Source organism: Stigmatopora nigra, chromosome 10 (assembly GCF_051989575.1).
Source record: "Stigmatopora nigra isolate UIUO_SnigA chromosome 10, RoL_Snig_1.1, whole genome shotgun sequence".
In the NCBI taxonomy this organism is placed as follows: domain Eukaryota; kingdom Metazoa; phylum Chordata; class Actinopteri; order Syngnathiformes; family Syngnathidae; genus Stigmatopora; species Stigmatopora nigra.
In genome coordinates this window covers 4,202,158-4,228,068 of record NC_135517.1, presented here as the reverse complement: position 1 = coordinate 4,228,068, position 25,911 = coordinate 4,202,158, and the positions used below count along the sequence as shown (strand labels likewise).

The following is a 25,911-nucleotide window of genomic DNA, read 5'->3' as shown; positions in this document are numbered from 1 at the left end:
TGAACGGGTGTTAAGGTTCACATTGAAAAAAAACGGAAGTATGGCGGAGGATTTGACATTGGAGAAGTGGAAAAGAATAAGGTGTTACTTGTTTTCAGGGTGGTTGGTTTAGTCATACTATTTGATTGGGATGCCAAATGAACATCAAATGGACAATTATACAGGTTACTTAGCTATAAGGGTCTCAATGACAGTCAATATTTAAGGTTTTTGTTTTTTCTTATCTTAACCAGGGCAATTTTAATGTAGAGTATATTTTTTTGGTATCGGCAGGCATGTTGATGTAGTTTAAAAGTATTTTTTCGGGTTTTTTTTAGGGTTTTGGTTTAATTTACAGCTTAAAAAGTAAATAAAAAAATATATATATATAATTTTTAGGGTTTGGTTTAATTCGTGGGTTCTTATAGTACTGTAAAAAAAATAATAGCCTTTGTGTATTTCTTATAATTGTGTGCATTTATAAGGAATAACATGCAAAATGTGTGACATTTCACTGCATGCATATAAATAGAAGACTGCTAAAAATGTAGAATAAAAAAGGCTTTCCAATTTAGTATTCGGCATGGTATTGATAACATGTTATAATGTAGTAAATTCAATGCAGCATTGCTAAAAAAAAAAAAACGTGACTTTTACGCAGTGATGTATAAATATATAATACTAGTGGATAACATTTCGTATATGTTTTCAGGATGTCTTAATTGTATGCTAAGGGAGAGAAAGTGAAAGAAAGCACTGCCTAATTAGACCATAAAGTTAGCGTCCAATCTCCCAGAGGATTCCCAGAAAATGTCAATGAAGTCATGGTGGATGAAGAGCAGAAAGGCACTGTGACCAAATGATGGAGGAAAGAGACATCAGCAGTCACTACTAGCTCCCATTCAAGAGTAACTCTGAGCTATCTTTTTAACCTTCTCTACTAATATGCACAATGATAGATTCAATTTTTAACCATTATGTGTGGCGTGGACACTTTTGTTACACTTTGATTAAATTCCATTTCCCACAACAAGCATTGGCAGAGCCTTTTATTAATGATATCACCATAATGACAATGGGTTTGCTCATAAATAATCACAGTGCCCAAAGGCCACCCATCACCATATGGCTAATGGTGAAGATGTCACTTTTAACCCTTTGGATCCAGTTGTACACTGAGGAGAACCTCCAATTAAGAAGATAATGAGGCTCATGTTGTGAACATGGCACATTACGAATGTTTAGATTAGATTAGAATTTTATTTCATCCGGTATTGGGATTGAAATGGTAAAAAATAAACCAGATTTCAGTACAAAATTCCTTTTCTACATGTAAAATTTCATTGCGGCAGTCATTTTTTCATTTTTAAAAATGGTTACCATTTCATAGCAATTTTCAGAGTGCCAAATTTAAAGGGAATGAGATGAGCCGCTTTGATTGGCAGTAACTAAAGTATGCCTTAAAATGCCATTCAATCTCCATGAATTCATCAGTCATAAAAATTGAGCGCGTTTTTGTCTTTGTGGTAGGCGGCGCGGGTATGTTACACATAAACACACATATATAGCATGTAAAATTAATAATAACCATTTAAAAACTCCACATTAGGTACTGAAATAGGGTCCAGCACCCCTCAGGACCCTTAAACGGATGGGTAATGAATGAAATAAATCCAACAGCACTACTTCCCTGAAAAATCTAATGAGTCAAAAGAAATTCTACATCTGAACAGATCAGGCAGGGTCAATGCTCATCAAAAATGTACCAAAAAAACAAAGTTGTGTTTCAGAACGCTCAGAAAAAGCACAAAAAACCCGCCAACGTGTCTAAATTATGCAAATCACACTTGGGAAAAACGGACCAATTTTATCATCATATCAGCCTTGACTGATTATATTCCAATTAAATTAATTATTCCAGCCCCTGACTGCAAACCAGAGAGAGAGAGAGCCCATAGGCCGACTAATCCTCACCTCTTCAGTGGCAGCAGCCGGCAAACGGATGTTCAATTAATAACAATGCTAAGGAGAACATTTCTGCCCTTAACCGCCACTAATGAGGGTGGATGTAGGTTAAAGATCGAAAGAGTGGATGATTAGCAAGATGCCAGAGTTGTATGCCACTCTGCAAGCTGTGTACAGAACTGAAAATGGGGTGTCTAATGCATTTTTTATACTGCTATAATGCTTACTTTAAAAAAAAATATATATATAAAGATAATGGGTTTGAGAAAAAGCACACACAACACTTTAAAAGCAGGCGTTTAAGGAGACAATGAGCCATTCTAAGAACTGTTATACTGTAAGAATATAGCACATGCTTGTAAGGTTCTCAGTTAGGGTGTCAGGGTCAAAACAATAATGGTTGGAAGACAGCAGTTAAGTAGAGCTTCTCCTTAGAGGTGTGTGTCTTTACTACACTGCTAATGCATCCACAAGAGTCACATTATTCATCCAAGGCCTATTTCATGTCACATTTATGTGGACCTGTCAAAGTGACATTGCCAACTAATGTCTTAGCAAGCATATGATATATTTTAAGTCATTTTGCAGGGCTTTGTGAGCAGGGAATGCTTTGACTTCAGCTATATGTGACATTTTCTGAATAGCCGCCCAAAAAAAGCCACCCAATGAAACCTAATACTAATTATTATTATTGTTAGATTTTGTTTTTAGAAAATATATTTTAAGAAATATTTTTATTTACATTCAAAATAAGGGGAAAACAGGAAAAAATTGTATTTCTTCCATTTCTTTAGATTTAAAAAATGGTTAAAAATAAGAAATAAAATACTGTAAATATTGAATATTTGTTTTTTTTAAAAGACACAAAAAGATAAATATTCTCTATTCATCTATAATCTTAATTTGAATTTTAGCATGGAAGTCAAGAAATGGATTAACTTTCACGGTTTGCAAAAAGTAATTTAGGGGGTTATTGCATACAAGTTAACAATGCAGTTTATTTTAAATCTAAAAGCACCACTTTCAAATGATCCCAATGCACACAAATTTGAGAAAAAAAACTGACATAACATATTATGCAGCCTGTGGGTTGAGAATTTCTAATGGGAGTGATGGATGGAAGAAAATGTACACTTTAAAGTTACCTTTAGCAGAACATATGCAAAACAGCTATGTTTTGTCATCCATATATGAATGTGGTGTATCCAATAGTATGACAGAATTTAAAACACACTGACTGATCAGGTTATCAGATCAGTCAGGAGAACCGAGTCAACGGCATTCGCAATAAAATGTTGTTGGGTAGCTTGAAAGAATTGGGCTGAAAGTTATATGAAGAGTGCTCGGGGAGGGGTTTGGGGGTTATAAAAATGGGTGGAGGGCAGGTTTTTCATGTCTTTTCATTCAAACCCTGCCCCCTCTGCAGGCACTCTTCCTGCCGAAAAACAACCTCAAATCCTGATAATTATAATAAATAAATAAAAAATAGATTTGCCTGAATTATTTCAAGCAAAAAACCTGCAACCTGCATCCACTTACACATCAGCAGCAAACTGTGAAATCCCAATCACACCAGTATAGAGGCTCACAGGAGGGTCCATCTGTTTGACTACTGTGACGACCTCCTGTCACTATCAATACGAGACCCCGGTGAGACTGTTCAAATTTACAGCACGTCCGAGATGACGGCAGCAGCTCGCAGTCACACCTCACGTCTACCAGTTTAACGTTGACAGTTTACACGCGGTTCAGACGCGGCAGATGAAACCAGGTCACTGTGAAATCTCAATCTGGTTCCATGCTAAATGGGAGCAATGGAGCGTGAAAGTAACAGTCCGTTAAATAATCAGATGCTGTCATGTTCGGCTTGTTGGAAGTGTTCGCTTGCTGTACTGCCCGACTTCGACATGCCGAGACGAGAAAGATATCATATGGTTAAAATTCAGGAGAGAACTGAATTTTTTAGGAGTTGCAGTTAGCAGCTAAGAATGTACAAGAGTAAAAGAACTGGATTAAAAGGCCCTGAATATTCATTTATAGATCTATAACAATGTTTACTTTAGCTTTTGTTTTAAGTAAATTTTTAAATTTTACAAAATGATTTTTGAACTAAAACCTGAAAAAAATGATTAAAAAAATATTGATTTTAAAGGGGGAAAATCAGGAAATTTAATATAAAGTTATACTTTATTTAAATTTGATCCTAAAACAGAAAGTCGGCACTCATGATTTACTTTCTCGGGCCGCACAAAATGACGGGGCGGGCCAGATTTGGCCCCCGGGCCGCCACTTTGACACCTGTGTTATAAAGGTTGTGTTTTTGGAAATGTCCTGTTTTAATTTGAGATGTAGCTACTTAGTTAGACATTTTGCAAATGTTGTCAAATTGTTGCCTACTCTATTAGAGTGCGACTTCTTAGATTCTACAAACTATTCTACAAAGGACCGCAATGGGTGCAGGATTTCATTGCAACCCAAACAAAATGACAAATTTTCACTAATATAGTTTCTTACAAGTGTAATCAGTGGATTTTTCCCTTAGAAAAAACTTCATTTCCTAAACAGGCTGCGCCGGATCAACAGGAACAAAAACCCAGACACATAACGGAACTTGAGGACCTGTTTGAAGACCCCACTAGAGTCTGCAATCATGGATTCATAAAGTGAGTCCTGTCACCATTAAACTGCACACTGCAATAAGCTATGCACTAACAAAACATTAAAAAAGTGCATTCAAAGACAAACGAGAATATGAACAATATAGAATAACCCTAACATTAAAAAAGTCAACCCATAAATTTCCAACAATGCATATCACCCAAATAATGCCACCCCCTTTCCGACGGGACCCTAACACCACCACCATTAATCCAAAGGCATCAAAAAACAGTGGCAGTTTTACCAACAAGGGGTCTTTAGGTGCTTTAAAACCTCTAAAGTCTGCCACATGTAAGGCTTTAACTGTAAAACAAAAACATCACTAGAGATAGTTTATATCGGGGGTCAGGTGTCGGCCATCTCGCCGCACGCCCCATAAAAACGTCTGCTGGCGGCGGGACGGGTCAACGTGTCCCGTGGTTGCGGCTCCAAAGAAAACCTGACATGCTTCACTGCCAAAGAGGGAGATGGGGACAGTTACTCTTTAGAACTTTATGTGCCACCCCTCCCCCCACATCTTGGCTCCACAAAAGGGGACCTTACCCCTCATCCCCACCCACCAGGAATTTCTCAGGCATTGCTGGATTCACCATGACAACGGGGTGCTTAACAAAGCATTTCTCTTAGGCATTCTTCCTTTCACAAGCTAGGGAGGGGGGAGCTAAGGGTCGGCAGGGGGGGGGGGGGGGGTGTACAACAGTCAAAAAGATGGGAAAGAAGGAGGGGAGGGGGGTGTTTGAAATGATGAGAGTGAAGATTTGGGGTTGGAGGGCCGAGACCTGTCTAAGATAGGGGAAGACATGGGAAAGAATGGCTGAGAGGGAAGACAAAATGGAGTAAAGTGGTTAGAGTCAGGTGACTGAAATGTAGGAGGATCTTTTTTAGGGCCATCTTGGATTACAATTAACATAAAGCACTGGTAAAAAAAAAAACTATAGATAAAGAATAGCTTGAAGGCGTAAAAAGAGAGATTTGTGGAGTCACGATTCAAGAATTATGGATGATCATCAATAATGCAGGGGGGCCAGATTTGGCCCTCGGGCCGTCACTTTGACACCAGTGCATTAGAGGTAAAAAGTCAACCAAGCTGACAATTTATGGTAAAATATATCATATTAAATAACACATTACAACAATAGTATATGTTTATACCATCAGCTATAAACATTCAGAACAGGTCTGAGTGCAAGTGATGGCATACAGGGATACTACAAAAAAAAATACACTACCAACAATAGCTTCACAGGCGTCTTTGTTCATTCTAGCCTGATGTCAAAAGAACAAAAATATGAATAATAAACACACATACACACACACACACCAAGTTCTGACACCATCAGGTGAAAACAAATTGATTTTTCACTTCTACTGCTTGCTTGAGATGATTATATGATTGTGCTGAGATATGACAGTATTTCAGCTTCTAGCATTGACACACCCAAGCAAAAAAAACATAATAAAATATAGTAATTCAAATCAGCTTGAAAGGAGCAACCATGAGAAAGTTCCAGTGTCACCAAAACGCTTCAAAGTTTGGATGGATTATAATGAAGCGACACTAATGCCAGGCAGAGCGCCTTCCATTGAAATTCAAGACACGCAACATTGTCTTACACAAGGACAACCATGTTTAGTTGCTACAAGACAATTAAAAGAGAATCTTAATATTTAAAGTCTGGCAGTCTTTGCTAAACAAAACACTGGACAGAATCTGGTGGGGACATATTGGTATATCAAATATCACCAATAGTGGATTCTCAGGTGAAAACATATTTAAGTTTTGTGGACGTGGAAAGCTGTCACAGTGAAATAAATGACATCATTTTACTGTCATTTTTCGACTTTGGGCAATTATTTCCCCTCCTGCTTTCTAATCTGCAAGTCCAGGTCCATTTTAGTCATGGATTTTTACAGACTAATGAGCATATGTATGTCGTATGGTGTAAATTCCCCAAAGTTTGATATGGGCACCTGCATCTTATTCTGTATTCCGGTGAGGCATATATGTTAATAAAATGTTGTTTTCTAGTAAAATTTAATGGGCACCACCATCACGTTGTCTTTTTTTCAGATTTTCTGATTACTTCAATGTTTATTTTACCTTTTTTTATATATTTTTAGATTTTACAAAATGATTTTTGAACTAAAAACACAGAAAAAATGATTTAAAAATTACAATTACAGTAATTCCTCAATTATCGCGACTTTACTACTTCTCTATTTTTTTCTGCTATTATTTTTTTTCTGTAACGGGGGACTCTACTTTAGGATTTTTCAATTATCGCCGTCATGTCCAGTCTAAATTAACCATGATATTCGAGGGATTACTGTACATACAAATATAATAAGAAGCAAAGAACTGCATAAGCGTCTAAAACAAAGTATTATAAAGAATTCATCCTTGGCCAAGGCAGAATTTACACTATCATTGGATTTTGCAGGTGTACCTAACCAACAAAAAAAGCAGCCTATGACCTTGGCACATCTATACCCACTTCAATTGGACACTTGAAACTCAAAAGTGCTCCTCTCTCGTCAGCCACTGACCAAAATAAAAGTCTCATCCAACGTGGGAGTGAAGTATCTTCTCAACGGGACGGGAGTTGAATAAAACTGCCTTCATTACATGTTGGGGCACGTTAGACAAAATCCCTGTAGTGACATTTGCAACAAATGCCATTTTTGGGCGCTAGGATTAAGACAAAAGACACATTGTCCTTGTTGAATATTAAAGCTAATGTATAAATTATTTGAAACAAAGGGGTTAGACAAATCAGGTCATGAGCAGGCAGGCCCACATGTGCAAAACAATAGGAAGACAAATGACTGACACAACACCCAATAACTTGCAGAGGAAATTAGCAAGGCTTAAGTATGCAATGATAGGACAATAGAGAACCAAATATGGTGTCGGATACAAACACCTATTAATGCAAGCGCACGCACGCCTGGGAACGGTTGATCAGACCCGGGGTCAACACTCATCTGACACGTCCCAGAAAATAGACGGAGAGACAATTTGAATCGTGTACATGACAAGAAGCCGAGAGCAGAATTTTTCTTTTTAAATCATATTCAAAATAATCATCCAGATTAATTCACATATCAGATGGTGACGACCTATTCAATTTCCCATCCATAAAACATATCTCAAGCTAACTCATTCAATTAATTTTACAGATTTTATATTCCTTGGAATTGGTTATTTTCAGTTTGAATGAAAAAATAATCAAGCACAAATTTTTTTTTACTAGTTATACAGAAGAAACATGAAATATCCTGCTTTAAAAGACATTTTTTTAGCTTCCAAAAAATTTAATATCTGTGTTTTTTTTAATTGTTGTAGTATTCCAATAGATTGTGTGCCCAAAAATGGCAAGGCCTAAAAATCTTTTAAAAAAATACCATTTAAGAAATATGGTATTGGAAATAGCCACTTGATGGCTTAGTGGTTCACTTGCCTGACTTAACTGCAAAAAGCCGCGGCATCGATTCCCATTGGTGTGTATGATTGTGATCGTTTGTCTTTCTGTGTTCCCTACGGCTAATTGGCGACCAATCAAGGGTGTAAACTAACTGCCTTTCACCCAAAATCAACTGGGAAATGTCTTGCCATCTGCATGGGGCCAAGTACCTGTCAATCAACAGTGGAATAGGCTTGCTTCATTATACCCTAATCATTAATTTATGCTGTTTTTACAGCATAAAAGCCAATTTTACGACAGCTATTTTTTGTCTTATTTTGTTCTGTGTGTTGCCATTTTTTGGAAGCTTTTAAAGCATGAAAAGCAGATTGATAGAAGAAGAAATCTACATTTTTGGGGGGGAAATGAATTATTACCAGTCCAAGTAACACTTCCCCCATCCATTGTTTTCAATTCTCACAAAAAGGCTTAAGTATTTATGAATATAGGTCACTTCCTTATGAGGTTTTGTTTTTGATCATTTATTAATGTGTTAAAGTCTTTAAAGTGATGTAATTGACATTATTGATGATGTAAGTGTGTGTCTTTAAAATGGGTTTGAAGACGGTAAGATTTAATTTTTATAAGTGAATCCTAGCTTGAGAAAGAAAGAAAAAAAAAGCTAGGTTTGACTTTAAAAAAAAACAGTATATCCTCTTCACCCGGGGCATTTTATTTAGATGAGACTGCAAATGGAGCAGCTTATTTAAATTTGAATCCTTCACCACAGGGAAGCTTTTAACATTAGGTGAAAGTGAAGAAATTACAAACCTTTTAGACATTGAAAGCATTCAAAAGGGCAAAAAATAACCCCCAAAAAATACTTGTTGAGAAGCTAATGTCGACTCTAAAGATGACTTTAAAGGCTTATTAGCCAAGTGCAGCTTCATTGAAACCATTTCACTGCTGGATGTGCAGAGACACTGTTAATCACAGACCAACTCCAAACAAAAGCCCCCAACACAAATCGTCGATCATAAGGGGCCTCTTAAACAGAAGCATGAAAGAAGAAGATAATAGGCCAGACTTGGGAGGTCCCTTGAGAGGAAAGTCTTTGAAAATTGGGGTCAGCAACATCTATAGAAGGAGCTCATAGCGCTTCCACATCATCTCATCCTGCAACATTAGGAAAGACTTTCACTTCTTCTGATTCTTTATTTGCAGGACCGTTAATCAAGCCTCTTTATACATCTACAATTTCTGTAGCCACGCCCTCTGCAGGAGTGCTGACACATACATACTCCAGCAGGTGTGGGACCAACGGGGGAGACACGGAATTTAATTGGTCAGTGGTGGGATAGCAGCTGTTGCCCCCTGACCATAGACTGCTATGACTTTTAGAACCAGTTGTCAAATCAAGTACTCGTTATTCTTCCCGAGAGACAGAAAACGACTTCAATCCATTATATTGATAAGACACACAAAGATACTGTATTTAGTTGGTGTGGGAATTGTGGCTAGTGGAAATGGACTATTTAATATGACATAAAACACCAGAACAAAATCATAAAATAAAAATATGTATATAGAGATGTCAACCATTAAGTACCTGTGATAACAATATTAAAATAATCAGATTACAAATACTGCGGCACGGCGGCCGAGTGTTTTACACATTGGCATCACAGCTGTGAGGTCGAGGGTTCAATCCCAGGTCAGTCCTAACAAGGTGGAATTTACATTTTCTCTCTGTGCTTACGTGGGTTTTCTCTGGGTACTCCAGCTTCTTCCCACATCCCAAAAACATACAGAGTATGCTGGTTGAACAATCTAAATACCCTGTGATTAGCTGGGATATGCTCCAGCACCCCCTTAGACCCTTGAGGATAATCGTTTAAAAAAAAAATTCCAATAGATTTTCCCAATTGACATACTCTGTACGTATCATGTCCTTTAATGTGAATTTGACCCTGTAAGAAAAAGTGATAGTATACTGTCAATCACCAAGCCACTTAGCCAGCATAAAACAAATCCCCAAGATTCCCATCATCTTTAATCCATATGTGCATTCATATTCAACCTTCATGTCCAATCTCTTAATTGAGTTCCCCGCGGTGATGTGGGTTTTCATACTGTCTGTCAAGGTCAAAGAAAAAGCAGATTTACAGCAATGCACACTGCGGCACATACAGTAAGCGGAACCAGAGGATGTGTGGGTGTATTTCATACCCTCTCACACATTCTCAGACTGGGAAAACTCTCATAATTGTACTAGCTTGCCAAAAAGAGGCTAATATCAAGAACTAATCAAAGATATACAACAGCATGCAGTCATTAACATGTCCTTTAAGAATACAGTTGCTTTTACGCTCTCTATCGATGGAGTACAAGTCGAATATGCCAGTATACGACAATAAAACAGTTCTTTAAAAGGACATAAAGTATCAGCTGCCACTTCAAACCAATTCTTGAAAGAGACCATAATTGAATTACGCTTTTCTTTGTATTCGGGAAAGAGGGGGGGGCTGTAATAGACAATTATGGCTCGGGATCAGTCTACTCACTGGAGTGGATCCCATAGGATATAGACAAGCTCAGTCTGGCAGCTTTTTAAATCTCCACAATAGACAGTTACAAATCACCCTGGTATAAATACACCAGATTCTTAATGAAGATCCAAGTAATTACAGAATCTGCCCCACAATAAACTATTATCATACTATCCAAGACTCAATTTGAATGCTAGAATATCATCTTTTTCAACCTATCCTCCATAGAATATTAATACTGCCTCATGAATATTTTTAATGCATTGAAAATGTATAAGCACAGGGAATCGAATCAGATTAAAGCCGCTGCTCACTTCCTTTATCAGGTGAAGTGCAAGTAGGAAATAGAGTAGAAACACAAGTCATTATCTTACCTGAGACTGAGATCCGCATCGAGGCCTCCAGGGGACGGTTGTTATCCAGAGCCTGGCTTAGCTGGATGTCCCCTGTCGTTTGGTTCAGCAGGACAAGGTTCAACTCATTTCCCACGTCAAAGCGGTAGTGAAGCCGGTCTGACACATCCGGGTCGTGGGCGGGGATGCGACCGATCACTCCGGCAGGAAAACTGCTGGATTTGTCCGTCACGTAGTTGTTGAAGATAATCTTGAAGTTCTGAAGCACCGGAACATTGTCATTCTTGTCCACGAGTTTGACGTGTACGGTAGCGCGGCTGACCAGGGGTGCCGAGGTTGCCTGAACCACGATAATGTACTCCGACCTCATTTCATAGTCCAGGTCTATTAGGGATGTCAGTTCTCCAGAGAAGATATCCAACTGAAACATCTCTGGCATGTTACCTTCCACTATTTGATACATAATCTGCGCATTACTTCCTTCATCTGGGTCTGTTGCTGAAATAAGTGCAACTACCAGGCCCATTGGGGTGTTTTCGTCCACCATGATGTCAAACTCGTCTTTTTCAAAGACAGGAGGGTTGTCATTCACGTCAAGAATCGTCACTTGTACGTTGATTGGCGTTTTCAATGCTGGAATACCTTTATCCACCGCAAAGGCTTGTAAACTGTAAACCGGCACATTTTCTCGATCTAATCTACGAAGTGTACGAACAATGCCGGATGTAGATTCGATTATGAAGTCTCCTTCGCCGTCCTCGCCACCTTGGAAAGTGTAGAAGACACGACCATTGAGGCCAGAGTCTCGATCAATGGCCGACACTTGGACCACGCTGGTGAAGACGGGTACGTCCTCCATCACAGAACCCAGGTAGTTGTCTCTAAGGAAACGTGGCGAGTTGTCGTTTACGTCGTTCACTAGGATCTCTAGGTAAGTGGTGTCAGACTTTTGCGGGATACCATTGTCACGGGCGGTGATGGCTAACGTGTAGGAAACCTGGTCTTCGTAATCCAGCTCCATTAATGTAGTGACGGCCCCTGTGTCGGGATCGATATCAAACTGAGGGATGCTGTCGTCCATGAAATACGTGATGCGGGCGTTTTCTCCCGTATCTTCATCCGTGGCACTTATTAGAACGACCAATGTCCCCATTGGCTTGTCCTCATTGATATTGACCGTGTAATGGGAACTCTGAAATACAGGCCGATGTGTGTTAGCATCGGTAACATTCACAAAAACTTTAGCCGTGTCAAAGAGTGTACCATCACTTGCAGTCACAGTCAGTACATACTGCCGTTCTAGTTTATAGTCTAAAGGCAATGCCAGTGTGATTAGCCCACCTCCACTTTGACTAGTAATGGCGAACCTGTTACGAGTGTTTCCATTGGATATCTGGTATGTCACCACACTGTTGATATCCTGATCCACGGCGGATACCGTCACCACGCTAGTTCCCACGGCGGCGTCTTCATTCAGTCGCATGAAGTATCCTTTTTGGGTGAACTCTGGGTTGTTGTCATTAACATCAAGAATGGTCATGCTAATACTGGCAGAAGAGGACATTGGTGGGTAGCCATGATCTCGGGCCTCTACTCCAAAGTTGTAGAAATCCACACTCTCCCTGTCCAATTCAGCCGCCACTATGATCCATCCTGTGCTGTTGTTGATGGCGAAGGGGAAGTCGGGCATGGTTTCAGTGAGCCGATAGTCCAGCCTTGAGTTGTCGCCGGAGTCTGCATCCACGGCTTGGATGTGGATGATTGAATAGCCTATTGGCACATTCTCCAAAACAGTGGCCTGAAATGGAGTGCTAACAAAAATGGGGGCGTTGTCATTAACATCCAACACCTGCACTGTGACCAGACCGCTGATATTGGAAAGAGGTGGACGGCCTCCATCTTGAGCTCGGATTCTTAAAGTGTATTCTTTGCTGGCTTCGTAATCTAAATGACTCACCAAGTCCATTTGACCAGTTTGGGCATCGATATAAAACTGTCCTCGGGAGTTGCCACTCATGATGCTGAAGTGGACCATAGCGTTGCTCCCTCTGTCTTGATCTGTAGCGGTCACCTGCATGATCTCAGTGTTCGGCGCTAAATCCTCAGGCACTTGGACAACGTAGCGCTTTTCGCTAAATTGTGGAGCATTGTCATTGTCGTCTTCTACCACGATGTAAACGGTAGCTGTGGCGCTACGGGGTCCAGGGTCCCGTCCTTGGTCATTTGCCCGGACTAACAACATATACGCATCCACTGCCTCTCTGTCTATAAGACCTTTGGTTCGAATAACACCAGATCTAGCATCGATCTCAAAGACATCATTTGATCCGTTACTATTAAGAATTTGATAAAGAATGTTTCCGTTAATAGGTGCGTCGCCGTCAGTGGCCCTGACGGTTAATACCTCGTAGCCAATCTCTAGATTCTCCCTGATGCTTTCCTTATAGTCCTGTTGCTCAAAAACGGGATCGTGGTCATTGGTATCGCCGACTGTGATAGTTAAGGTCGCCATAGCCGTACGTCGTGGAATTCCGTGGTCTACTGCGGTCACCCGAAACACGTGGGTTTCTTTCGTCTCGCGGTCCAGAACTTCTACCGTGGACACGGCGCCACTAGCCGGGTCAACGGCAAAAAGGTTATTGGAGCGGCTATCGAAAAGAGCCTCGATAAAATACTCCAGCCGGCCCCCTTCGCCCTCGTCCACGTCCATTGCTTTTAAGACAACCACGGATGTCCCAGCTGGCTTATTTTCCGCCACCGACACTTGGTACATTGGCGGCTGAAACTGAGGACTATTATTGATACTTCTCCTCCTCCTACCCACAATTCCAAGATTGGAACGAGTTGCCTTTTCCAGTAGTTTTCTGATACGGTTCTGAAGAAATGGACCCTGTCCTACTCGCCATCGGATAAAGATGGGATCCACACGAGTGGCGCCATGGCCTACCATAACATCACAGACCAGATCCAACTCCATGAGCGTATCCTGGCTCCAGCACAAGGTCTCAGACAAAAACAAATCCCCATCAGAGAAGTACAAGTGACCTCGACTGGTCACCCGGCACCGAGTGGCCTCTCCGGGTAGCAGCCCCCTGACTGGAAACAACGCAAAACCTGCTTGGTGACACTGTCCAGGCTTGATGAACAAACTTAGCACCTCCATATCCCATGCTGCTTTCCTTGGGGGTTTCTTAGGGCAGTTACTCCCATGGACATGGACATCATAGCGGCTGGTAATGAGATGCCGGTAGCCGGTCCCCACCGAGTCCACACAGTCCGAGACAATATACAACGTAAAGGGATTAGAACGCAGTGATGCGCAGTTTAACAAGTCGGAAAGAAATACAGTTCCCGTAGCAGGGTCTGTGTCTAAGAAGCGCTCGGTGTTTTGGGGGGCAAGCACCTGATCCAGAGCGCACCGTGAGTGCCGCTGCTCCACGCCGGCTACGACCGTCCTCACCCGGGCGTCCTCGCCTAGGTGCACCACGTACCCGGACGCCAACAGAATCAGCTTCCACCAGCAGAAAAACAGCAAATAATCCAATTGATAGAACTTCATCGCTTCTCCAAGCGCGTCCGATTGTTTTGCAGGGAAGATCAAAATGTAGAGAAGGTTAAACTTTCCACCATTGACTTTTCTTTTGTTGCGGGGGAGCCATGCCTGCCTGTCTGTCTCCCGGCGGGCGTACTTCTCTTACTCCGGGCGCTTGTTTTTAAATCCCTCTTGGTCGATCGCAATGTTGGGGCTACAGGTAAAAAAAAGGGTAAAACTCTCCGGTAAAGGCGTTGAAATAAAGCGTGGATCTTGCTAAAACATCTTGATCGCCTGCGCAACTCTGCATGAATGGTTGAAATGGCTCATTCGACGCACCAGGGCTGCGCTTCTCATTATCATGAACCCGCGTGCGTGCGCGTGCGTGTGCGTGTAAGTCCGTGCGTGTGTATTCTAATGTCATGCGGTTCTGTGAAGCGGTCCATAAAACCTTGCCAAAAAGAGATAAATGAAGACTTCCTACCGTGGCTTCATTTATTAAACGGGAACATTGGAAAGTGAATAGTGATTCTGGTCAGTTAAGGTCATTTGTTTTACTCAGTGTCTTTTTTTAATAGAGTTTGTTTGGACAACTCTAATGTGGATGGAGCCCAACTAGAGATCTCTCACAAGCTGTGATAGAATTAATGAGTGACAAAGTTGTGTGGTCCTTACAAAAAATACACATGAAGTGAGGTTTACTCATTAATAGATGAAATTCCTGTGTTTGACTCTTGACTGATTAGTTACAATGCAACCTACCATAGGAATATTAAAAGTAAGTTGGGAAAAAAACAAGGTAAACTTTATCAATTGGTTGTTTTAACAAAAGGTTTTCATCAAAATTGTATTTGCAGTCTAAAGTTAATTTTCCTTGTTGCTTATAATAAACTGGATGTTAATTTAGTCCAGGATTTACATTTCGATTTCTATTAGAGCATAAATATCACAAGATTTGTTACCATGTCTGATATATTGAACTAGTTTGACAAGAACATTCTACCCCAAGACTCAGAGATATAAAAAAAACATTCCACAGTACCTTAATCAAACTAGATTCTAGCCGTCTTCTTATTCTCTGATGAAAACAATTCAAGTCAATTCAATACAGTACATCACTGCCCTCTAACGGTCAAGCAGCGCTGGTACAGGCACAAAGTGGCAGGCACCGACACAATAACTTAATATTTTCATGAACTCTGAACTCACAAATAACACCAATATGACTGAATTAATAGAAGAATGGTTAGTTTTGATCCAACAATAACCTCAATATAACCTCGAGTCTTTGAATCATCAGATCAGTCATTTAAGAGCTTTCACAGATAAGCCTCAGCCTTTTGTTTACCTTTTCTCGGAGCCTCCAACAGAATATAAATGGCATCCTACTGAAGACTGAATTAAATCTCTCCAAGCAGAACCTTGATAGAAAAAAAAGAGGACAAAAACAAGTCAAACAACAAAACTGCTTTTTTTACGTTTTATTGTTGCTGGAGGCTCTAATACAATATGAATCATAAGCTTTACAAAATTAAAACAAAAACAAAATACAAAGTTTCCCCTCCAAAATGGAAACGGTCAAAGGTTTCCACTGACACAAAAACTGTGACCCCCCTCAAAAAAAAAAAAAAAACATGGAAGGTGAGCAGAGAGAAGTTAAAGATACTGTAAAGGGGGGGTTAAACAGTCATGTTATTCATATTGTGGCAAGGTGGGAGGGGGTGGGGTTGTTATTACGTTTGGGGGAAAGTATTTCCACTGACTGCATTTCCTCGATCGCGCATGGGCTCACATGCATGCCGACAGATGACGAGTAAAAATCTTCCCACGTGAGGCAAAAGCCGTGTGAAGGAAGACCAAAAACGACAATTATCAATTGACCAATAAATCTAGGGGGGGAAAATACAAGGAAAAAAAATGAGATATACACAATGAGCCTGTGCATGTCTGTCTCCTCAACTGAGAGGAAATAAAGATCAGTTCCGACTGCCAGATAATAACGCTGAGAAGGGGGATAAGGGTGGGCTTTTAGTACTATTCTGACCCTCACACCGCAAGATTATTATTATTATTAACCGTCATAATGCTATCATTAGTTTCATAACATGGAAGGGAGTGTGAGTGAATGGCTTCAGAACATTTAGAGATACATCAAAACAAAACAAAAAAGTGACCGGAATAAAGGGGGAGGAGAAAAGATATGGGGTTTTCTCCTTTTTTTCTCTTTTTTTTTTTGAATTTGTCTTTTTTTCCCACAAATAAACAAGAGTGCAGCACAGAGGAGGCGGTGAAGGAGAGACGGAAAGAAACGAGAAGAGATGGCGGAGAGAAATGGACAGAACAGTAGCATCTCTAGCTTTGGTTTTTCAGTTTGAGTGCCTTGAACAGTTCGTTTTGGAGAGCCTCCTGCTTTGACTTGTCAGCCAGAGATGAAACACTCCTGTGAGGGTGACACAATGTAGGGATAAAATCAGTGTGGGTGAAACCAAGTTAAAAAAAAAGTCTGTGGAAGGACATGTTAGTAAGTTCCACCATTCTATTTTCCTTCTGTGCAAGAAAAAACCCATTCACATTATTGAGAAACATTCTTGGCAATTATGTCATCTGGACCTCATTCAACCGCATTGTATCTTTTTTAAATGATTGTCAGTGGTTGACAATTTATTGGTAAATGGTACTAGTATTGTTAGTCAATCACTCCAACGAGGAGTTAGTAAGTGTATTTTAAATGTATGCATTCTGGTTAACAAAGTTAATTTCACATCAGTTTTCAACAATTCGAAAATGTCTGTGCGGTTTATGGTGACTTTGATTATAAAGGGACAAATTCAATGCAGTTAATTTTAGAAGAACATAAACACACAAACCAAATTAGGAAAGTTTGACAATCACTTTTCTAAATTGTCTGACATTGACAGTGATAGAGGTTCCATTCTCATTCTAATGCCATCAATGGCAGCTAATGAGTTTTTGTCTTACTGGCATTTTTGCCTTCTCGACAGCCCCAAGTGAGTAAAATGAAAGGAAAAGTAGATCTAAGTGTCAGTAATGATCTATCTATCTTCCCTCCTCTTCAGTTTTTAGGCTTCCTCTAGTAAATACAGACAGATAACTATGTACAATAGGCAGCATGTAAATGAAATGATGTCACTGCATTTTCATAATAAACATCCACAATTGGAGTATACCAAACTCCCAGGTTGGCACATTAAACCTCATAATGTCTAAGCAGCTGAAGAGGACAAGTTTAAAAGGGAAAAAGATATAAGTAAAGAAGCTTTTTAACAATTTTCCACACACACGTGCACAGTGCCCATGCTAGGATGTACCTCCGACCCTAGTCAATGAAGATCTGACGCTGGGTGAGCACCTGCGACAGCTCCCTTTGGAGCTGTCGATATTTTTGGTTATCAGGCAAAGACTCAACAGATCTGGAGCAGAGAAGAAGTGGAGTGGGAAGAAGTTGTTTATAGTTTGCTCAAAAGATGAGGATGGAAAAGCAGAGTTTTGGAAAGTACCCAGACTCAATAGTTGAGGACGACTAATGGAATAAATACAAGTTAAGACATTCTCATACACATCTTTTTGATTCTTACCTAAGTCCGTTGACAATGTCCTTGGTTTTCCCAAAGTAGATGTCATTCAATGTGGAGCGAATCTTGTTCTCCATCTCCTGCAACAAAGACATCAAGAAAAGAAACAGCAAAAGAATTGATTAGTCAGTCCAAGCTGAGTTTTTTAAAATGGTTGCAAATCAGCCTGCATGAAACTGTACTGACTTCAACAAGGCGGCCAATGTTGGCGATGTGGGGTGAAGACTCTCCAACTGTATCGTCTTTTTCCGTCTGCGGAAAGGAAACAAAATTATCATCTGGCTCGGCAGGTCACGTCAATAACGCTGAGGGCTTTAAGTCATACTTGTCTTGTTAGGCTGCCGCCCAGATTCATGGTGCCAGAGTCGAGCTTGGTCGTTTGAAGCCACAACATAACAGTAGAGGTGAGTTTGTAGTGAGCATTGCGGCCGCTGGACTTCTCCTAAATCGCGAAAAAAAAGAGAATAACTGTATATTACTTGTGTAAAGACACATTTTTGATGACATCTCCTGTTTTTGTTTGTTTTTTCTTCCATGGAAAATTTATAAATGGCTTACCTGCACCTCTACCACATGGATAGAGTCCCAGCACCCTTTAATCTTTTTAGATCCATCTCCAGCTTTTTTGATGAGAATAACCCCAGCAAAGCCGTGTTCCAAATCCCAGAGGTACACTGATGAAACACCACCCTCAAAGTACCTGCAGACAAAAAAATACTGCATCAGAACACTGTGCATGCACAATTCCATGGAATAAAATGTTCAACAACATACACTTTTGTCAACATACAGACATACATATACAAGTGTAGCAATGAGGTTTCAGCTTACTTAAATATAGCTTTTTATTAATTCCAATTTGAGGGTCCTATTTGGTAATCTACTAATATGTGTTGTTTGCATGTAATCTCACAGTCTGCATGCATGTGTGCTTTTTTTTGGAACTCACAGGTCTCTGTACTGGTCAAAGGCGTTATTGGCTTCAACCTCCAGTTTCCTCAAGCGACTTGATGGCATAGCACCGTCTTCGATGGGAGGGTCGTATTTATTACTCCACGGAGATCTAAAATACCAGAAAGTACATCATGTCAAATGTGAAGTGTACATGATGTGTAAAGTACTATAAAGTGTTTATTTCAGTCAACATTGTTTAATTTGCGGACATTTAGTTCACACTGTTTACTATTCATCAATGAACATGTTGCAGTTATTCTCCCTACCTGTAGGAGTCACCATCCCTATTGTAATCACAAAGAAGATAGTCTTTTCCCAAAACCTTGTCCCGGGCAATCTTCAGGGGCTGGTCCACTGAGGAGAGAAGGTCCTCACACAAACCGGGCACCTGGATAAAAATACACAAATTTAAATACACTAAAAAATACACAAAAGTCCCATTGGACAAATTAAAAAAATCAAGCGAAAACTCAGGATTCTTGCGACAAGATTATCGACAACATAAAAGAATGCCTCCTTTTAAGGTAAAGAAGTGGTTCAATAAGAGTGGAGAGGCCCATAATAAGCAGAGGAGGAATAAAATAACAGTAGGAAACATTATATCATGGAGATAAGGTGATACAAATGACTTCTCACAGACTGACATGGACCTCCTATGTCCACTGCATTATTGCACAAACACAAAGGAGGCCTGTTTCCCTTAAAAGGAACCCACATTCCTAAAGACCACGCTAACATGCACGAACACACCTGGCAGGAGGCTAAGCAAGAAAAGAAAATTGACGGTGTGTAAAAAGAAGAAGGTAAAGTATTACCATTACAGTACTGTGTAGTGAAATTTTGAGCCAAGATGGCTACACATTGGGGAGAAAATGATAACACGATTAGAACGATCTGTAACTCACCAGGTCAATGAGGTCACTGAGGTTCTTTTCAATCTGTTGAGGCGGCAGACGCCTCATGAGATCCAGGGCACAGTCCAACTGCTGGTCACTCTGAAATACACACAATTATCTCAGTTAGACTTGGATGTCCAAATAAGATTCTACTTGATTGAATAAGAGAGCTCTTATAGTTTTTTTTTTAATGGCAGTGCAGAATTATGTTAAAGACCAGCTACTGTAAGTGGAAACCTGATTTCCGTGATGAAGCTTTTTGTATACACTTGCCCTGTTAGTTTGCACTTAGAACCTTTCCAGCTCGGCATGAACTGCACTCACATCTTGTAACATGAGAATATGTCAGATGATAACATGTATTTGTGAGTTGAGTCTTCAAGTTGAGGCAATACACACCCCTAAAAAAATGTTCTAATACAAGTTTTTCCCTTTGAAATGGTTCACACAGTCAGGGTTGTTATTTTTATAAAGTGCCTGCATTGTCGAATGAATTGCTTTAAAAGAATCAGGGGACATCATAACGTGATCTAGCATAATATTTAAAAGGATCTATTGAGACTAAACTGAGAGCAGAAGTGTACACAGCAATGCCTTTCCCTGAGGGGTTTTCTCACTTAAATATGCGGTGGGGGGGGGGGGGGGGGGGGGCAGCCACAACATGAAAAACTGGGGAATGTGGAAGAAAAGTTAATATTGGAGAAAGTTTGAAGAGGCCATTTGACTCAATTGCAAGAGGTTATCTGATCTGAGTTACATGTCATTTGGTCCAGGTCTCAAACAGGTCCCAAATCTTTCCTGGGCAAGTGATGTTCAGTCATAAAGTTTATGTCGAGTCAAAGAGAGTCACAGGTTTTGTCATGCCAAGTTGGATCAAGTCACAAGTTTGTCAAGCAGAATGGCATCCAGGTATAATTTCACTGTACGAATTACAGTGACATTAAAAAAAGAGTGGTTAGCACATTTATTTCATAGTTCTGAGATCAAGGGTCCAATACAAGCACCAGCCTTCTTGTGGGGAATTTGCCAAAATTCAGGTCACTGACCATAAGTCATTAAAATCTCAAATCAGAACAAAACAAGTGGCAAGCAGTCGACCACTTATAAAAACTAGTTGCATATACCTTCCTCCTATCTTAAAGAGGTTGAGCTCAGCAGTGCAAACTTAAAGAAGCATATGATGTCATCTTTGAAGTAGTGCAACTTCCATGCTGACCTAACCCTTTCTGTTCAATTTAAACTGAGCATTGAAACTAGTATCCTACATTTCTGAATCTTAAATCTGTCTTTCCCAGGTGGTCAAATGTAACATAGGAAATTACCTGCCAAAAAGTAATATATTGTAATATTCAGAAAAAAACTATACTGTGAACAAAGGTATACTCATGCATCTGATCACTGGTCTAAGATGTCAGTGGGAGAGGCCTAGTTTGAAGTAAACATTTTCCTTAAATTTTAACTGTAACAAGGTCATGGTGGTTTAAAAATCGCTCTCAGCGGCTACAACGGGCTGGACCATCAGACACCTGCGCCCCTTTTGACGTTGTGTTTAGCAGTGCTCCCGTCTTCGAGTAAACACGAGCTCTGAGCAACAACTCTAGGGTCAGAGGGGGGGAGCTGAGCCAGCAGGATGGATGAGGTGAGGCCAGGGAGAGTGGGCGACTGGGGAGAAGGGACAGCTGCTTGTACTATTTGGGAAGAAGACAATTTAGGCCACACGGAAATGTTCATTTTCACGACTGACACTGCAACATTTTATTATTTCAAATCCCTTGTTTGTAAATTGACTCCATCTAGTTGTATAATATTGTCTTATAAAATATAGATCCCACATTCATGTTTGCAATGGGTGACGCCAAAACTGTCAGCAGCTCTAAATAGTGTGAAACCACCAGTGTTAATGCCTGGCTCAAAGGATCATCGGTAGAAAACTAAAGGCAGACTGGAATCTCAACAGCAGGTAGTTGATTGTTAATAAACCATTTTTTGTCTGCGAAATAGTCAAATTCTAAAGGATATGATGCTGTCACCCTATTTGAAAATTCTAAGGCTATTATTATTATTATTGTCTTCAATGCTTGAAATATAATCAATACACGTGTACAGAAAATGAAAAGGGATTGAGAAAAAGTTCGTTGCTGAAAAAGATTGAAGTAAAGGGAATAAACAAATGCAACTAGCCGAAAGTGATCAATTGAGACTGACAGCTTGTCATGGTAGCCCGGATCAGGGGGCGCAGTCAGTCTTATTATAGAAACGGGCACCACATTAGACTATTTTAACGTGGCTGTACGCGGGTGGGACACGAGTAACAGAACTAGATTTTGAGCGTGTGTTATATCGGGACTGCTTTCCAAACCACTTCACGAACTTGTGTCAAATCCAAAACATCCTGTGCTAACTTTACGCCTACGGGGCAAGCGCTCAGCTAACAGCTAACTTGACGAAGAAAGCTGGCGCTCGCTTGACTCTAAAATTAAGTCGACTTAGTTGACGATGCACGGAAGGTAATATTAAGTGTGAAGTAAGGCGGCCGTAACTTAACGACAACTCTTTGGAGAAATTCCAGCTGTTCCGCTCGGGTTACTAGCAAGCTAACACCTTATGCTAACATTAGCTTAGCATCTTAGCCGTTGGTTAGCCGCTAGCCCCCATCAAACCGAGTGTCGCCACAGCTCGAACCGCGCGACCCTTACCATGTCTGCGGCGGTCTCAAATGGGCAGGGGGGCACGAATTCACCGGTGACTGTACGCCTTCTAGCCTTTGATGGGTTTGTCAAAGCGCTCCAATCGCTTCTTGTTGTTGTTGTTTTTTCTTTCCCCCAGTGGAAGATGTTATGTTCGCCTCTCCCTCAGTGAGCCCAGCCCTGTCAGCGAAATTCACTTCCTCAACCGGTCTTACAGGAAGGAGAGGCTACAGTCGGAAAAACGGGCCTCACTTGCATGTCCGGGTCACTCGGGGCCTTCACCGCCACAGCCAATAGCGACGGAGCAAGAAAGGCATTGCCAAGTATGGCAAGAGAGGAGTGGCGCACTTGGGGAGATGTAATGTTACTGTACATTCACATAGTGCAATAGGCGAAACGATTTCTTGTTTATCGCATCGCTTTTTGACGGTCTTTCACAGTCGAGAGGCCTTGGATATGAATGGAATATGTTTTTTTTGCTTGTTTGTTTTCTTTTGTTGTGTTTTTACACCCTGTGCACGCTATAGTTTAGAAGACAGTGCAGGGGACAGCAGGGTTGGTTGACACATTTTTATGTTTTCAGGAATGTTTTACTAATAAACACTTTTTAGAATAGTTTTTTTTCTTTTTACAGTCAATATTTTGCCTTAACGGTGTTTTTTATCGATCAAAAGTTGTCACTTCTGATTTAAATAGGGTTTTCTTTCAAATTCAAGTCAAGTCATTGTGTTATCCGCATAATATCCTTTTCCTAGAGAGGATCGTATGTTTGCATGTATGACATCTATGATTCCAATAAAATATTCAACCTATAAGTCTGAATGACATTGTTCATTTCACTACTTAATTCAAAAAAAATCTTACCAGACTGTTTTGCCATGAAATTTACATTTGTTTTAATTTTCTCTTAGATATTTAGGCTAATTGGCACCCAACAAGTATAAAAACCAAGAATTATCTTTTTACATGATGACGTTTCTGAGAAAAATGATGTCCACATCATAAGTAAAAGCCAAAATTTACCATTGTAGTCTTTGACAACCAAAAATATGAGGAGGCTAATTACTATTACACAGCCTTACATACAAGACTGATTGGAAAATTCTCCCTTGTTTTTATCGTACGTTTAATTTAAAATGCACATTTATTTTCCAACCTTGCACTGTAGATTGAGTTCAGATGTGATCTTTGCCTCAGGTCCAAGCACTCAAATAAGGGTCTTCCTCCAGATGGTACTTTCTTGCCTCACTCAAGTATTCTCACAGATGAGTACTGTGCAACTAATCTTGGATGACACTGGATACAATTAATTCCCTAGTTTACCTCATTCACTTATTCGAGGCCACGGCAGACCAACAACAACAGTCCGTTTAACAAGAATCATATGGCTGTCCACTACAGTCAATAAATAGCATCTGTCTCCTTGTATTAGCCTCGGCTAAGGCGGTCATTTTCAAGTTGATTACTCTTTTATTTGTAAGTTATCCGGTTTGGTTTTATTTTTTAAATTGTGAAAGTCACAACTTGTACCCATGAAGTATGATAAATAAAAATATTAACCAAATTAAGGCCTAAATAGGATACAAGTGAGAATACAGTCTGTTTTTAGTGGTAATAAATAGGCTATTAAATGTAGTTAGAATTAAAATGGAATCCATATCGATTTAGATTAGGGATGGCGAACAAGTTAGACATAAAGAACAACATTTTTAAAATGCGAGAGTCAAAAAGCCATTCCACATAGTGACCTGCCCAATGACACACAAAAACACACAATTAAAACCAGATTATTTACCATAACACTTTTCCCCTTAAAAAGCAACAATGTGTTCATTTCAAGGTACTAAGTGTCCACCTTCAGTATAAACATCAAATGGAACTAAACCAGAGTTAACACATCATCTCATCTGGAGCTTGCTATGGCAAAGAGCCGGGAGGCGTATGCGGCTCGAGAGCCACGTGTTCGGCCACCTCCGGTACAGACGTATGCAGATGATATTATGATCTGCATTTAAAAAGCAGGAAATTGGATATCATTCATTGGAATGGAAGGGAATAAAGATAAAATAAGAAGTTAGACAGAATATCTTGAAAAATGAAGAACTTTAAAAAGTTGAAGTCAACAGTCCTGTTCAATCTTGTCTAGTTGGAAAGGATGCAAAGAAAAGGTTTCCAGCTGACAGGAACGGGTCAAAGGTGTCATGTGTTTAAGAGTCTCAGCCTCACCACTATCTTATAAACTTTCCACTATGAAGGGCAAAGTTTACAAGACTCTGGTGAGGTCAGCCATGATGTATTGATTAAACACAGTGCCAATGAAAAGACGACAGGAAACAGAGCTGGAGGTGGCGGAAATGAAGATGTTGAGGTTCTCTATGCAAGTTGGATTTGATAAAAACAGGATTAGTACATCTGAAAGACTGATACAGTGATATGTTTTATGCTTTTTTCCCCTTTCCGATGACACAAATATCAGCCCGTATTAATGTGATAAGCCAAATGAAAAATAATTGTCCTTAATTATCTCTTGCAAGTAATACCAGGGATGTGAAATTAATTGATGTCCAATGTATACATTTCTTCCTTGTATTGCTTTATAATTATATAAAAGTATAATTACTGATGAATTTAACAGATTTGTCCTTAATTGAATAAAAAAAAATATTTAGTGAAATTACACTAAGAATGTTTTATTTTTTTAGCTAATATTGTGGTTCATGAACCAAAACAAAATATTTATTTCATGATGGTACAACTATATAATTTGGGAAACCATACATTTCTGGAAACCATTGACTTCAAACTATTTAAATGATTTTGCGGTGCTCCAATGACTTCATACCAATATAATTTATGAATAATATAGTGTATGTCAATTTATTGCGATCATATTTCATCATTAAAATTGTGAAAATTGTTCCAAGCAATGGATTAAAAAGATTTTTAAAGGGAGTATACGCCTTTATCTCTAACGCTGTATATATTGAAACAATGAATCATCCATTTTTCCTGGATGAGCTACGCTTGTATAAACTCTTTTCTAGCCTCTGAAAGGACTCCAGGTCAAATCTCCTGTTGTTTAACAGCCATACTCATAAATGACGGCAACTAGTTCCACGTATCGCCACCGGCACGAGCGACGAGACGTAGCTGGTCATACAAGCGCCATGTACTCAGAAAAAAATGGTGAAATACTTAGACTGGCAAACGATCCACTTGACTCTGCATGACGCCACCGGCGGCACAATAAAATTTGCTTCTTGCCGGGAGAAAAACATCTGCATTCTTTGAGCTCACTCTAGCAAACTGCCAGCTGTGTAAAAGTGCCTCCTCTCTCATGG

General features: G+C 39.9%; 2 protein-coding genes across 3 annotated transcripts in view; both read right to left on the bottom strand.

The window, feature by feature from the left end:
• The window catches only part of celsr2 (cadherin, EGF LAG seven-pass G-type receptor 2), a 46,802-nt gene extending 32,045 nt beyond the window's left edge, over positions 1-14,757 (bottom strand). Inside the window, exon 1 of the mRNA XM_077726565.1 lies at positions 10,930-14,757. Within this exon, the coding sequence (XP_077582691.1) occupies positions 10,930-14,467 (3,538 nt within the window). The 5' untranslated portion in view covers positions 14,468-14,757. The remainder of the gene's footprint in view (positions 1-10,929) is intronic.
• A 1,149-nt stretch (positions 14,758-15,906) lies between these two features.
• On the bottom strand, positions 15,907-22,838 carry capzb (capping actin protein of muscle Z-line subunit beta). 2 transcript variants are annotated; one of them, XM_077726927.1, is made up of 9 exons: positions 22,580-22,832; positions 19,893-19,982; positions 19,254-19,375; positions 18,983-19,096; positions 18,592-18,733; positions 18,359-18,475; positions 18,220-18,285; positions 18,037-18,113; positions 15,907-16,880 (listed from the first exon to the last, which is right to left on the bottom strand). In XM_077726927.1, exons 1-9 carry the CDS (start codon positions 22,580-22,582, stop codon positions 16,793-16,795), a joined length of 819 nt encoding a protein of 272 aa, XP_077583053.1. In that variant the 5' UTR covers positions 22,583-22,832; the 3' UTR covers positions 15,907-16,792. The 2 variants fall into 2 exon arrangements, with proteins under 2 accessions (XP_077583053.1, XP_077583052.1); XM_077726926.1 differs by lacking the exon at positions 15,907-16,880 and adding an exon at positions 17,763-17,871 and having other exon boundaries at positions 22,580-22,838.
• Positions 22,839-25,911: the final 3,073 nt, after the last annotated feature.